Here is a 16,710-nt window from a genome sequence, read left to right as displayed (position 1 = left end):
ACTAAAGTGACACTTTATACAACATTGCCCTAAGCACAAAAATATATATTATGTCTACAATGTTTAAATCATGCAGCAACAAAGGCTATTATTTTATGTACTGCTACTACAGAATCCTGAACTTTAAATATTACAGTATATCAGATTCTGCTTTATGGCTGTCACTGAGAACCCATTTATATCAAATACAGAACCAAATACATTGTAATAAGTAGTTTTAATGGTACCAAAACTATGAAAGAATGTAAAACTGCCCTTGAGAATGAAGAAGGAATGAGCAAACTCTAAAGGGGAGTGTTTTAGAAAAGACTACTCAGTCTTGAAAAAGAGGAAAGTGTGAGGAAAAAAATTAATAAACTCCATTTTGATTCAGTTTGGCATAACTTTATAATCCAAAAACTCTAGGTTTCAAAGATTTGTTATTCTACTTTACAATTAGAAAGAGCATTCCAGGAAACCCACTGAAGCTGTAGCTTGATCTTGTCTACCTCAAAGGGTTATATCAATCTTGAGAGTCTCTTTATTCTCACTACTTTCTCGAGAGAGACTGGAGCTTGCCTTTTAGACCCAGTATACAGTACCAGATCCTGTAGTAGGACAGTAGGTGTTCTACTGTCAGCAGAACACGTTTCTCAGGCATTATTACACCAGCAGCAGTAGGTGGATATGCAAGTAATGCATCTACCCAATGCCACAATACTGTTAATACAGCAATACTTGCCATTTTCACAGTTATAACCTTTGCAGCATCCCCATGATCATGTGATCAAAATTCAGATGCTTGGCAACTGGTTCATATTTATGATGGTTGAGTGTCCCAAGGTCATGTGATCTCCTTTTGCGACTTTCTGACAAGCAAAGTCAGAAGCCAGATTCACTTAACAACCAGGTTACTAAATTATCAACTGCAGTGATTCGCTTAACAACTGAAGCAAGAAAGGTTGTAAAATGGGCCAAAACTCACTTAACAAATGAAATTTTGGGCTCAATTGTGGTCGTAAGTTGAGGACTACCTGTATTTTGTCATATATTCTGTCTTACAGCAATAAGGAGTGTTCTTGGAATCCTTGCTGTGCCTGTTTCTGGATCCTGTCTACCCCAAATGGTTGACAAAAACTAACAAGGATGAAAAGAAAGCAACTGCACTTTTGACAATCTGAACATTGTACTTAAACATATTTTATTAGCTTTTATGTCAGGATCCTGTTTTTGGTAGGTACAGACTTCCTTCTAACATTCACCTTTGTTAACATTTGTTAGAGGGCAAAACCCATTAAAATTATGTAATAATTTCTGAGAATACTTAATTTCTATATAATGATTACAGAATTCTAAAAATATATGAAATGAAAAGTTGCTTTGGCTGTCTCCTAAACCTACTCAAAATAATTGGGTATATTCATTTTCTGAAACATAAACATGAACTTTGAATGTTATGGAAGGCTAGATTTATTCACTATGGTGTCTATACTATATACAGGTATTAACATAAATGGAAATGTGACTTCAGTGCTACACAATGTTTAAAGGTTACTACTGAGCTCATATTTTAAGTAAACTTAGATTGATTCTAAGTCAAGATGTCAAATAACAGTGAAAACATGGGGAAAATTATACCATGTTCTCTAATGACATAGATATGTTACTTTCTTTAAAAGATTAGTAAATATTTAGATGGCAACTTGAAATAGCCTATAATTTTAGAACTTATTTATCCAAATTAAAGCAAGCAGATTGTTTTTTAAAAAAATTATGCCTTATGTGAGTATATATATTTGTAAATATGTAGAGCCAGTTTGGTATAGTGGTTAAAGAATCAGGCTAGAGCCAGGAACCTGTGAGTTCTACTCCTGCCTTAGGGCATGAAAGCTGGCTGGGTAACCTTGGACCAGCCCGTCTTTCTTAGCCCAACCCATTTCACAGGGTGGTTGTTGTAGTGAAAATGGGAGGAGGTAGGGATATTGTATTTGCTACTTGAGTTATTTATAAAAAACAATAAAGGTGGTATGTACAGTATATATATATATGTGTGTGATGTATGTATGGCAGGAACAACTTGTGATTTCTTGTTGGCTTCTGCATTATTTTTGTTATGGGAACCTTGCAAGAAACATGTAAAATTCTCCTTGTTCAGCACCATTATTATTTGGAACAGTTGCTAAATAAATAGCTGCAACCCAAGGACTACCTGCACCAGGTATTTTAATGGGGGATTTAAATAAAAAAAAAAATATAAACTAATGAACACTAGCTTTTTCAATTGCTGAACTGTTCCTTTTTTAAAAAATTGCTTAGAAACTCTGATTGGAAGTCCTTTTAATATGTCTTGCGTTATCAGCTCCAGAAAGCTAAATTCTTAAATCCAGCCTTGGGTCCTATAAAGTAAGTTTCAGGTAAAAACATGACCTGAATTTCAGACTGCTGAAGCACAAATAAATGTTATCTACTTGTAGATCTCTATCGGTAGTTGATCTGCAGTCTCTTCTTCAGAAATATTTCTAACTCGCAGAACCAGAAGCATACTTATGCCCCAATTGCATTGAAAAAAACTGAGGATGTTCTGGTTATTAGGAATAAATTATTTGGTGGAGGGACTACAAACTGAATTTTATCTTGATATTTAGAATATGCTGGCTTATTTAAATAACAAATAAATAACCACCCTCAGCAACCATATCATTAGCCAGGTTTGCAAAGATTCTCCAAAAAGTACTTTGGTTTTGTTCATTGTCACTTTGTATCTTTTTGACTAGTATTCCAGCAAAAACTTCAAAATTAAAATGGGAATAAGACAAAGCTGTTTTGATTATTTAATATATTTATCGCTAATTACATAAGAAATGCCTGTGGTGATAACTAAAGATATATGAATGAAGGATGTGACTACATATACACTTTTATATACAAATATTGTCATGTTAATGACTGATAGCCCAAATTATTTGCAACAAATATTAGATACCTAATATACTGCAAGATGGAGTATAGATCTGAAAATTAATGAACCAAGGAGCAATGCAATTGGGTTTGACATGGAATTAATTGAAAATTATACATAAATGGTGAAAACTAAACCAAGTAGAAGAATTTGTATTTTTTGGGTAAAAATACTTACTAAATGTGAGACAACAGAAATTTTAAGATGTGTAAATACTAATAGATAGTGAGTAATAAGTGGTTTAGGGAATACTGAAAAATCAAACAGTAATGGTTGGCTGGAACGGATTAAGTTCACAAAAAACCTGAGAAATTTAAAGAACGAAAGTGATTTAGAAAGCAATTCATGGACATAGTTGATGCAAGGATGTTTTATGTAAACTAGTTTTAGATATGTTTCCTTACCTTATTTTGGGACCATAATTTATTTCGTTTACTACTTCTTTCTCCTTTTCTGCACTTTATATAATGTTGCTTACTCTGAAAGTGAACGGCATGCTGTTTATGTATGTACTGTATTTAATTCTAGTTTCTGTTTTTCTTTCACAACAACTAGCACTTGCCAGATAATATGTTTATTTGTTTTCCCACTCCCAAGTTCCTAGAGAAGAAATAAGAATGGTTTTATATAGGAAATTAATCTTTTTTTTTTTGTTATTGCTGTTGTAATCCAGGGCTTTTGAACTCCTCAGGAAAAACAAAACCAAGGGCTATGCTTGTTGCTTGAATAAAATATACCATTATAAACTACAGTAAGCACATTTCAACATTATTTCTCACTCACTGCCAATCAAAGAAATGAATAAGCTTTTCATTTCAATACCAAACAAGTGCAACACTTCTCAATCTTTTGCTTATGTTAACAGTGTTTTTTGCTCAAAGTAGGCAACAATTTTAGAATGCTTTGTCTTGTGCTTGTCCTGGGAAGCAGAAATATAGAAGTGATTGTTCTATTTCAGTACTAAGAAACATTTTTCAGTAATTGACTTTAGTATATGAGGCAATTAAATAGTAACACATAACCCTTTTTTTTACTTCCACCTGGAGCACCACACCGTGCCATTGGAGAAACTAAACAAGCACTCGGTCCAAGAGATCTAAAAGGTGATAGGTCAGTAAAACTTTTCAAAATATTTTTTATTACAAACACAGCATTCATGAATTGTTGTGACTATGTAGCAAATAGTTTACCACAAATCCGTCTCCTGTCCTAATATTTTGGAGGTCACTGATCCTTTGCTCTGATTAAATTTTTATATTAGGATCCTAGTAACAGTTATGAAGAAAGAGCTTCTAAATGTTTCAACAGTTCTGTTAAAAGTTAGGGAAATCTTCCTTCATAAAAAGCTATAGTGGTTTGATAATCTGGAAATTGAAATTCTAGTACATTTAGAGGTTACCAGCTTGGAAAAGAGAGATTCGCCTTCATGGCCTAACTAACCTCAGCAAGCATAATAGGTTTCTATGTTGAACAGGAGCAGCAGCAACTATGCATAGACTAATTCTTTCCAGTCAAAAATGAGCACATTTATCACTTTAAAATTTTTTAATTCAAAATGTATCCTTTTTAGTGTTCTTATGAAAATGTTGTATATAAAATCAGAAAAAGTACCTTAAAAGTGGTTTGCTTTTTTTTTTTTTTTTTTTTTGCCAAAGAGAGAATAGATTATTCTTACAAGAACTGGAAAACTGTGTATACACTATTGTGAAAAGAAAGAAAGAACTAATTCCTTTTTCTCTCCAAATCCTATTTAAAATAACTTTTACAATCACCAAGTAAATTAGATACAATAACAAACTTTTATCAAGATGCAAAATTAGCAAAGCATGCCATCAATATCATTCATTTTCCAAGTGAGGGGTTATCATAAGCTTTATATATAACACAAATGTATATTCTTATTTAAAGCCTCCATAAGAGGCTTTTTTCATTTTTTACAAGAGCATACTCTCAAAATCACATACGTAATTGAACTGAAAGTTAACATTCTTAACTGTCTCTGGGGAAACCTTGCAAATTCTGAAGCTGTTGTTGAAATGTTGCTATATATAGATCTTCGTTTAAAGACAAACATATTGTTTGTAATGCTTTAACCTAAAACATCATAAACAATTGTAATGCTTAACCCAAAGCACATGTTCTATTTTTGAAACAGGAATCTGTATTTTTTTAAAACCATCTGACACGTACCATTATGATACATATTTCTCGATACTAATTTCTTGCATGCTTTGTTTGGGGACTTGAATTTACAGTATGAGAAGCTTCCGCTCAAAAATATTTTAGAACAAGGCTGGACCAACATTACAATTACATCTTCAGGGACTAATTGTTCCTGTATCCTATAATCATTTTCTATAATAAAAGATTATGGAATTAAAACAGAATGAAGTATGAAATATATGAGACTGAAAGAGAGTTCTTCCATTAGGAAAGAAAAAATGTTAAAGCATTATGGATAAAGTTAAACTTGTCATGCAAAAGAAAAAAAACACAAAATATGCCCAGTCACATTTATCTCATTATTAGGAAAGTTCTGGCCTCAGAATACATCAATCATGATTTTTTTTTCCCCAAATGAAGAGAGCTAAGAAAAAAAAATGGAGTGACTGCAATAGAACTTAAAACTGAGTAAGTTTTAAAAACATGCATTTATGCTCGCAAATTCAAAGCAATGTTTTATTAATTGCTTCAAATCCAAAATGAGAGAAGACACACATCTCACTAAGTGTGAACAACACAGATGTATATTGTGGATTGTTAGGAGCCAACACTATCCAGAGAGTTTAAGGTATTTAAATCATATCATGTCTTTTCATCAGAATTCTATACTTTAGTAACAGCTTTAGTTAAGTGAAATGAAATATGTGATTTGTTAAAAATCGGAGTAATGTTACATTCCATGAATTCCATACTGTGTGGGGTAAGAACTTAAAACCAGCCTGCTAGATCACAACATTCATTCATATAGTTCAGAAATCTAACTTGAAAACTAGGCAGTAAGATATTTCTGCAAGTTCATAAGCAAAGCATAAAGATGACAACCATCTAATTATTCCAGACATCCTATATGTATACTAATAATAATAATAATAATAATAATAATAATAATAATAATAATAATAATAACTTTGTCATTGTACATGTATACACAGTATACCCATACAACAAAATTCACTTAATACCCAAAGACCAGATCCAACACACATAACAATCCCCAAACACACTCCCACCCACCACAATTTCCCACCCCTAAACCATCCAAATATCCACACAACAGACCAAGTAATACTGTCCAACAGCTCACCAATGGTGGCCCTTTAGTTCATTGTTGAGTGCAATTATAGCTCTGGGATAAAAACTATTCAGAAAATGTATGGTCCGAGTTTTAATTGTTCTGTTACTGCTTTTAAACATATGATATTCCATTCTTGTCTATTATATTAAATAGCTATTGACAGGATTATTTTCCTTGCTCACAATCGTCTAAAACTTTTTACATTACCGTATCTTGTGATACGTAATTCTATAAAATATCTTTGTTAAATGTATTTTTGTCTTTCTAGAGTCGATTATCAACAGCTTCAGCCAATAAACCTTAATTCTCACTGCATAGAAATTACAGAACTTCAAAGAGCATAATGTAGTATGATAGATATGAAAGATATGATGCATATTCCCTTATTTATTATGAATTTTTAATAATCCTATCCTGCAATACTTATGAATATTAATCTATTAATGTATTTTTCAGTAAACATTCTGGTTTTTCCATATTTATACATTAGTTGTTATATTTACTTTATATCATCAATTTTATATCTGTGTTTGCAAATTGATATCTGATATATTTTTATCCATTAGATTTTTTTGTTCAAAATCTGCTTTTAATCTGAATTCTTTTTTTTTGAAAAAATAAATTTTGAGTCTATGAGAATGAATTGAAAAATGATTCTCTCTTAGGTACAGAATCAACATGACATCTATGCTGGCAGTTTGTCTAAGTAGGAATATTCACTGCAAAATAGAATGTGATCTAGGTTCTAGAATAGAGAAAAATAGCATGTGACATACTTCAAAAGAATGACTAAACTTCATTGGCCCAAGGCAACACTAAGTCAAATGATATAAAGTCTTGCAATTCCAATACATAGCAAAATTAAGATGTTAAAATTAGAACTGACTCCTTTCCAAGTATATGTTACAATATAACAATTTGGTTATATTAAACTATGGTTTCTTCATCAAAAAGCTGAATATACAGTATATTAAATCGTAAACCACTGCTGATTCACATAATACATTAAATACATTAAATTAAAACCACAAGCATTACTATTCCTTAGAGTGACGTGTGAACCAGACCACTAAGTTACAGGACATTACCCTATTACAGGATATTAGAAAATAACAGAGAAGCCTTGTTGAAAGTAACTGAAATGCTCTGCAGATACTACTGGCATAGAACATAGTGTTGCTTGGTGTTCTTATCCAGACAAGGACTAATTACATAGTGTATCTATATATGGTATTGTACACAATTTAAGCAGAACCTTTTTAAAGATAGTGATTTAGCATATTTTGATACAGTACTGAAACAAGAAAATGGGAATTGCTTCAGAGTGTCTTTCTTTTTCAGAATAAAAATATATTAATTTTAATCTAAAGCTTTCTAGTTTAAATAGGAACTATGGATTGAAAAACATATTGAAGTAATATTGTGTTGAGACATCAATGCAGAAACTTACCCACAAAAAACATGAGTTACAAGAGACAAGCAGATGTTTCTGAAAGATTTCCTCATCATTCGGTGTTGATTAAGAAAAGGATGATCACCAGAGCCTTCAGTGTTGAGTATTTAAATAAGGTGTATCCTACTTCAAGTCATCATTAATTCTATGTCCTTATTAGGACATTCAGTTGAGTAACAAAAAGACAAATATTTCACTCCTACATTGAACGCAGCTATTATTTAAAAGTTTTAGTACATGTACTGGTTATAGGGGAAAATTACAAAGCAAAGGTTATATTTGGACAATAGTTTTAATAGGAAATGCTAAACTAGAAATTTTAAAAAGATATTGCTTGGTTAGTTTATATTTATTTATGCATTTATTTTTATTTCATATTTCTAAACTACCCAGGTCCCTTAAAGAGAGGCTCTGGGTAATATGCAATATAATATAAACAATAAATAAAAAAGTATAAAATTAACATTAAAATTAAAAATTGAATTAGGGTTAAAAAATTTAAATGATAAAATAATTAAATATCAAAAGGGAAAGATAAATCCTAAAATGGCTAATTAATGTTGGAGGTTAAGGTGGGGAGGCTCTCGGGGGACTAGCCAGCCCCATGCTTATGTTGTCCTCTGTGGCCCCCATGCAAGACCACAGAGCCACGTTTTGACCCCTTTGCAGAAGGCCAAGATACTGGGGGCTTTCCTGTCCCATGTAGGCCTTTATAGGTGATGACCAACACCTTGAACTGGACCTGGAAATAAACTAGTATCCAGGGCAATTTGCAGAGCGTTATATGTGCCCTTCTTTGGGCACCCAGTATGGCTCGTGCTGCAGCTCTCTGTATCAGCTGAAGCTTCCGGATACTTTTCAGGGGTAGCCCCATGTAGAGTGCGTTGCAATAGTCCAATTGGGAGATCACCATATTTCTGTATGGATCACGGATGTCAAACTTGCCACGTCACGTTGTCGTCATGTGATGTTTCGTGATGTTTTTCCCCTTCGCAGAGCTAGGGTGGAAGTGGCCTGTGCGTGACGCATCTGGCCTGCGGGCCTCCAGTTTGACACCTCTGGTATAGACCATAATTGTTCTCAGGATCTGGATGCATGAAATTATTTCTAGCAGATAATTAAACAGGCAGCTTCTTAATCATGAAAATACTATGAAGTGCTTGCAGATGCATATATTAAAAATTCTTCATACTGAATAGGCAAAGGGGGGAGATTCCCAAGCATATAAATACTGAGGTAAAATCAGAACAATTTTCAGTCCCTTTTATACTTTGTGTTTTCAAACATTCAGACAGAAGATTGGTTTGTTTGGGAACATTACTGATTTTTCAAGCATTAAAATATAGCTACAGAATATAGCTAGTCGGCAAAGATTCGGGGAATGTTTATCAAAGTATCAGCAAAACTGTGTCTCAGCTATTGTGCTTGGCCATATAAAAACACTGGATGGGATTAGTTGAGTGGATTAGACTGCAGGTTCAGTTTTCCCATAACTTTAAGCTTTATTCAGTTTGGCACTTTCCAGGTGTGTTGGAATGGCAATATTCAGAATTCTCAACTACCCATTAGCTAGTTGATGGAAATTATAATCTCAGCATATCTAGAACTTGCACTTTAGGAAAAGCATGTTTAACACTATTGGAGAGCATATAGATTCAATTTCTAAAAAGTGCTTCAAACTGTAAAGGAGCACAAGTATAATATTTGTCTGTTTAACCAGCTGCACTTTTTCTGCTCCATAGTACCTTTTAGAGATAAAATTTTGAATAATATCCCTTGCTAAGATCACTGTATAAAAAAGAAATTCTTACACAATTCGTAATATCATAGAGTGTCAGGTTGGATTCTAATCTAACAAACCCATTAGAGAGTTTCGTTCTCAGAGCAATCTTGGTAATCTATCTTCCTCTCACCAGATTTCAAATATTATGTTGTATTAGGATTTAACCATGTTTTACAGAATCAGCCACAACTGAATAATCTTTCAATATATACTGAATATGTACTGAACCATAAATCATAGTTTATAGCAAACTATAATTGCTAGATTTAAAAGCACTCTAAACTAAAACCAAGAAACCATGTGAATTAGTTATGGCTTAGTTAGAAGTGTGAACCCAGCCATTAACTCTTCTAATAAGTGGGTGATGCTCTCCCCTAAGACATAGTGGTATCCAGAGTATGCAATCCAATGTCCCTGTATTTGTTCTTTAAAATGTCCAATTGTCTAGAATCTGCACTAACTTTCTTCTCTTATCCACAAGATAATGACTACAGATTCTTCCCTCAGAATTTTTTTTAAAAATATTCTATTTTGATTTCATTCTACAAAGCTCCATAAAAATGGCAAATCTCAAAATGTGGTACATTCTAACACATATTGATAGATTTATTTTAATATCTGACCAGATGAAAAATGAGTATTAGCAAATTTCTCATATATATTTGGGAAAATCTCACATGCTTTCACAGTATGTTCGTATGCTTGCAACAGGGATTTCCTGAAGCTATGAGGTAACTACATTTTGTTAACATGTTGTCCCAGATATATATTATGCAATTTCCCCAAAATACCAAATAGTGAATTACAGTACCTTCACAACAAAAATAAGAAGTCCTATGGCATCTTAAAAGTATTAAATATACCCTCATCTGCTCATGCTCTTACTAAAGCATCCAGAATAAATTTCACAGTCTAAACTAGGGAATTATATGCCAGCAAAGCAGCTTCTACCTTGACAGTAATGCCTATCTTTGCAGCACTGGCCTAGTTCACACATATTAAGTCACAAGATCATGTATTTAAGCATGTTATGATAAATGAGGGGCATTGTGGTTAAGTATAATGTGTATATCACTTATCCATTAACTGTGAGCACAGAAAGATTATTTTTGTTTATTTGTAGTAGAAATTAGAAATATATTAAAGTGAAAATCTGGTGTACTGAGTTATGCTCAAATCAAGTCAGGAAGCTGTTTCAGAAGTTGAATTTTGACAACTTGTATTTTGAAAACCTGTCTATTTTATTTATATACTATATGCTCCTGGTACAAACCAGAAATCAGGAAGCAGGATGAGGATATTAGGGCATATTTTCTGCACATAAGAATGTTTGATTACAACTAGAAAAGCAAGGGAATAAACCAGAGTTAAATGTTAACATTCAGTACTATGAAGTAAATTTAAAAAAAACACCAATAGTATAGAAAATCTCAGAACATCATTCTGAAAAGCTTAATAAGGAATTATGGACTGTCTGTTCAAATAAAGTTTGCCTATAAAGGAGAACATATATAAGGTTTATTATCTCAATGGGCGTATTAGCTAAATTAGCATGATTTGGCTATCAACAAATACTAGAAACAAACTACAACATAGTTTTCTCCAATGTTCCAGATGAATTGGTATGCAATGTGTAGAAGGTTCAGATAACTTTGAAGACTAAATTTTCCTATATATATTTTGCACTGTGACACTGAATGTTGTACTGTACGTATTTCTTTGTCCCATACCTCAGAACACTTAATATCCTTAGACTGGAAGTTAGCTAAGTATATTGATGTTGCCTTTGACAAATATACACATTTCAGAATGAAAAAAGTTAACATCATCATCATCATTTCCTCTACTTATTTATATGACTTATATTACAAGTTGTCCAAGTTATATGCTACTTATAGCTGTTCATAAAAAGCCAGAGCTAAAAGAACTAGGGAATGCCTGGCACTTGTTCTGGCTTTTTATTTCAGAGTTACAGCATGAAACACCCCCAATTAATAACAGCTGATACATTTCTCAATAATGAAATAAAATTGTGTGTCAAATTGGCAACTTTTTAAAAAGTGACAAACAGTCATTCTTCCTATTCATTTGGGATAAATGCTAACAGCTGAAACTCTCTGCTCTAAGCAAGGCCTTAAAATTCAAATTAGTAATACAATATGATTATCTGTCCTCATTTTTTTGTTCAAATACCATGTGGTATTTGATTATGAAAAGCTGAACCTACAGCAATTATAGGCCTATATGAGTTTCAAAACCATCACACTTGTTGCAAATAGTATACCACCATCTCATCTGTCTTTTCAGCACTATAGTAGATTTGTACAACACCACTATTTATACTGATAGTAAGTTTAAACCACCCTTTTCCCTAATATAAATTAGTTCTTCAAATGGAAATCTACATTGCAATCTTAGTCTTCAAATAAGCCATATGATTTATGTTCAGATAATGACAATGGAAATAGGTATCTGATGTCCAAAGACTTCTGCAGTACATGTGAATTTTTTTAAATGATATTTTTGCTTGCATAATGCTACGCTTTGTCAGAGCAGTCAGCATGCATGCTTGATTAGAAGAATTAGAAGGTCAAGAATGTCAAGGAATTTTGATTTAAATCCGTAGTTCTTTAACTTTGGTGATTTAAATAATGATTAGTTAATAATTTTCTTTAACAGATTCTGCGAGGGGGCAGGGGGTGAGTCTCAATGATCTCTGGAGTGCATTTGAAATTTATGATTCTGTTTAGATCTATTACACACTTATTGAGGAATAAATGCCACTGGGTGCAGAATGCTTCTCAGCAGATATACACGGAATTGTGCATTAAATTATTAGGCTTAATCAATCACATCTGATTTTACCACAAAAATTAGATGTAGTCCATTTATGCTTCCCCTCCCCCCCCACAATCTAATTTCATTATGTTGTAGTTTTCCCACCAATAAATTCCATGCCAGTGGATTCCATAACTGATGTGGAATGGTCCCTTAAAGTCACCTGGAATTGAGATACAAATTTTATAGCTCAGTTTGCAGACTTAATGCTTTTACTCTTTTTCATTTTTAACGATATAAGATCAACAGAACAATTCAAATGCAGGAAAAGTTAATATCACAAAAACTTATTTTTAAAAGGCCATTCTTTAAAAAAAAATGTTAAGGGTATTCTATCTCCCTTAAAGATGGTCAGAGAAATTTTATCACTTTGAGAAGACACCTGGCTCCCCTAATCATCCGAGACATCGCTTACTCAGAACTTACCACTCTAGGTTTATCCAGGGTCTGCAGGAAGGCTGGACTCTGGTCCAAGGATCGCTCAGGATCACTGGAGATATCTTCTTCAGACTCTTCCCAGGATGAGGAAAAGCCAGTGGAAGAAGCTGAGGAAGAAGACAGCTTCCTGATTGGCATGTCCTTTGGGGGAGCTGCTCCTGTATTTTCCTCTTCCTGAGCATCCAGGTCTGTCACAATAACAGCAGGAATGCTTGCACCTCCACAGCAGCCCCCACTTTCCACTAGTGACCGCCTAGGTTGTGGTAGTGCTGTAGAGGTCCCTGAGGGAAGCTGCTGTTCCTGCAGCCCAACAGCATGGCCTTCAGCCATAATCTCAGACAAAGACTGCTTCTCAGAGAATGTCAAAGCGAATAGGCTGCTGCTACCCTCCTTGCTGTCAGTTCTGGCAAAACAAGACGGGTCTCCTGAAGGGAGCGGCTCTCCAAGGGGCATCTCTATGGCTCCTGAGCCCTGCCCTCCAGAAAAGTCCCTCCTCCAGAGCCCAATTTCTATGAAGCTTCGATTCTCACAGCAACTGCTCACCTTGCTCGACCCCTCCAAAAGTTGTGCCTCGCCTTCACCTGGCTGCATCATGATGCTCATCTCATCAGAGCCCCCAGTTTCCTCACAGCTTCTCCTGCTCTCCATCTCTTTGGAGTCTTTTTCTTCCAGAGGCTCACTTCTCACCTCAAAGCCCTGCCTCCCAATAGGCCACAGACCCCTTTCCGCCTGCCTGGACTCCTGTACCCTGGAAATCCCATTCACCCTCCCCATCTGGTTAGAATTGGGCCCTTTCAACAACGCACATCCTTTCTCCATTGGTTCTGAACTCCACATCCCAGTTTGGCTCCTGCTCTCCACCTCTTCTGAATCCTGTGCTCCAAAGGCCTCTTTGGCCGATTGCATGGTCTTTGGGCGCTGCTCTCGGAAGAGTCCATTTTCTTTCTCAGTAGAAGGAGACGACCAGTCGGTTTTTCCCTTGCCCCCCACCTGTAATAGATGGGTATCCCCAGAACCCTTCTCTGCCTCCTCCTCTAACGCCTTCCCTGTGGTTTCCAGTCGGAACCAGAGTTTATCGAGCTCCTTAATTCCCTCCTCTATCTCTCGTTGCCTCGACGGGGTATCCTCCACCAGCTGCAAGGGGCAAGGGCTTGGGGAAGAAGGCGACTTTCTCCTGGGTAGGCGGGGACTCTTTAGGGGGAAAGTGGCGCCCCCCGAACTGTTGTGCGCCTGGATGTGCGCCTCGAACAGCCCCACTTTCTCAACCACCTGCACGTTCTGCAACTCCCGTTGGAGGACCCGGGACGTCCTGCCAGATTCTTTCCAGCCTGGCGAAGGAGACCGGCTCTGGGGGCTAGTCCAGATAGGGCTGCTGAGCTCTCGAGGGGACTTGAGAAATGGAGCCTCCTCCGGGGCCCGCGGCGGCACGGCTGGAGGGAAGAGGAATGCAGTGGGGGAGCCGCTGGAACTGCCGCCGCTGCCCAGAGGCAAAGGGCAATAGCTGCTATGCCTCTCGCTTCCCCGGACGACTTCAGGCGGCCCTTGTCTGCGCGTGGCAGGCGGTGTCTTGCTCCTGCCTCCTCTGCAGCCCCCGCTCTTCTCCTCTTCCTCGCCGCTCTTCTTCATGATCACTAGGCTGTTAAGCGCATAGCAGAACACGGCCATAGTAATGGGTCCGGCCGCCGGGGGACAGGCTCCGCTTCCTCCTCCTCCTCCTCCTTCACCCAGGTCAGTTTCTGCCGAACAGCCCACGTCCTCTTAGGAGGGGGCGGCGGCGGCGGCAGCTGCTGCAGCATTGCCCAGGGAACGGGAGACGAGCAGGGGCGATGAGCGGACCCCGGTCCACAGCTCCATAAACACGCAAACTGGATGGAAAGACAAGAGAAGGCACAGTGAGCGCGCGAAAACGGAGACAGCTCAAACCGGCCCTGCCAATTGGCTACGGGAGACACAGGTCGGCCAATGGCTGCAAAGCTCTCGCTCTGGAGCCCGGCTGCCAGAAAGACGTGAGTTTAGCCTCAAAGGTTCAGCAGAGTCCAGCTCCGCCTCTTTTAAAAGTTCATTTCGCTGATCAAAGGAAGAGCATATTAACCTGAATCTTTACCTAATCCAGATTCTAATGTCAATGCCAAGGTTCAGTCCCAGAATGCGCGGATAATAGAGAAGGATCCTTTATGTGAGTAGTACAGCAAGGATGGAAAACCTATGATCCTCGGAGTTGCTCCAAGCCGACAGACCCCGTTTGATCACAGGCTAAAAAGTGACAGTACAGTTTCTCGTCATTTTAACGTTGAGAAACACATCGCGTGTTGTAAGCGTTACCCCACCCTTTGGTGAAATATTCTAAACTCCCCCAAAGTGCTAAATGCAACCCTTGGTCGCAAAATGAGAACCTTATCAACTTTGAAGTAAGCTGTTTTACATCCATATAGAGGTAAATAATAAGCTCGTTACATTTTCTACAGTTAAAGGAATGAGAAGAGAAAGAAAAGAGAAAACAGAGAGTGAACAGGCCTGTGAAGGCCGCAGCAAAATAAATTAGAAGCCAAGGCGTAACATCTATTTTTCAGTAGAATAAATAAGCAAATAACACAATTGATAGGTAAATTAGAAGAATGCCTCTGAACGTGTGCAAAAAAAAAAAAAAATCTCTCAGCAATCACAATCAATATTAAAGGCAAATATACGTGTCCCAGGCAGTGGTGAAATCCAATTTTTTTTACTACCAGTTCTGTGGGCATGGCTTGGTGGGCGTGGTGTGGCTTGGTGGGCAAGGCAGGGGAAGGATACTGCAAAATCTCCCTTCCCACCCCACTCCAGGGGAAGGATACTGCAAAATCCCCATTCCTTCCCCAGTCCTGGGAGAAGGATATTGCAAAATCTCTATTCCCACCCCACTCTGGGGCCAGCCAGAGGTGGTATTTGCCAGTTCTCCAAACTGCTCATAATTTTCACTACCGGTTCTCCAGAACCTGTCAGAACCTGCTGGATTTCACCCCTGGTTGCAGGGTAACGATGGGAGATTGAATTTTGGTCAGTAAACCAGAGATTTACTCTTCCAAGCTTTTGGACTCAATGTGGAGCCCATCTTCAGGGAATTTCTCTTTACTACAGTTGGCCATACATGTGCTTTGGGGCTGTTCTGTGAGTCATGTTTATGTGGTGCCTTCCTATTGCCTGATTGGTATGTTGATGGCTGGCGATTGGCTGTCATTTCTTTGTGCTGCCAAACCCTTGCTTCTATAATTCCCTGAAGATGGGCTCCAGCATGAATCCCAAAATTTGCAAGGATAAATCGCTGGTCCCAGTGACTGGCCCAAATTCGATCTCACAATCAATATTCCCTATGATGAAAAAAAAAAGCTTAATGGCAAGAAGATTGGTCTTCTTGGTCACCTTAAGTTGGTCTTAAATTCAGATTTGTTTCATAAAAGGATAAAAGTATGGCTAAAGCTGCATGTTCTGCTTCTCAGGCAAAGCCCCAAGAAGACACTGAGATGGTCAAGAAATGGAAAAGCTTGAGATGGTATATTATCATAAATTAGTAGCTAATGTTGCCAATCATCCACATTCTAGCCATGGATCAAAAGAAAACAGCAGATAGGAAGAAAGTAGCCAAGTATCAGAAGATGTTCCATGAAAATAAAGGAGCAAGTGGACTAAATGTGGGTTTTCTCCTGGGAGGGTGGGAGGAAGAAGTCATGGGACCTAGGAAAACCAAAACTTACTACACAGAATTTTTCTTTTTAAAACAAAAATAACTATGGAAAGGAATGGTGGAAGGCCTTAAATGCTGGCTTGGCAAATTGTGAGAAGTAATGGTGGAAGTCTCATCATTATATGTTCTAGAAATTGCATTTGGGGAAACTACAAATAAAATAATATCTTAATTAAAACAATAGTATTCATAAATATTTGAAACATAAAGTCAGAAGCCACCACAAGACTAAAGGAAGCAGAGC

The 16,710-nt window shown here is 36.8% G+C and overlaps 1 protein-coding gene across 1 annotated transcript in view; it reads right to left on the bottom strand.

Annotated features, from left to right (window-relative positions):
* ITPKB (inositol-trisphosphate 3-kinase B) overlaps positions 1–16,710 on the bottom strand; it is a 72,067-nt gene that overhangs the window by 50,776 nt on the left and 4,581 nt on the right. Inside the window, exon 2 of the mRNA XM_034427942.2 lies at positions 12,737–14,613. Within this exon, the coding sequence (XP_034283833.2) occupies positions 12,737–14,413 (1,677 nt within the window). The 5' untranslated portion in view covers positions 14,414–14,613. The remainder of the gene's footprint in view (positions 1–12,736; positions 14,614–16,710) is intronic.

This window comes from Pantherophis guttatus, chromosome 1 (assembly GCF_059756535.1).
Source record: "Pantherophis guttatus breed Tessera chromosome 1, ASM5975653v1, whole genome shotgun sequence".
In the NCBI taxonomy this organism is placed as follows: domain Eukaryota; kingdom Metazoa; phylum Chordata; class Lepidosauria; order Squamata; family Colubridae; genus Pantherophis; species Pantherophis guttatus.
Note: the sequence above shows the minus strand (reverse complement) of the source record. Positions and strands in the feature narration are given on the sequence as shown.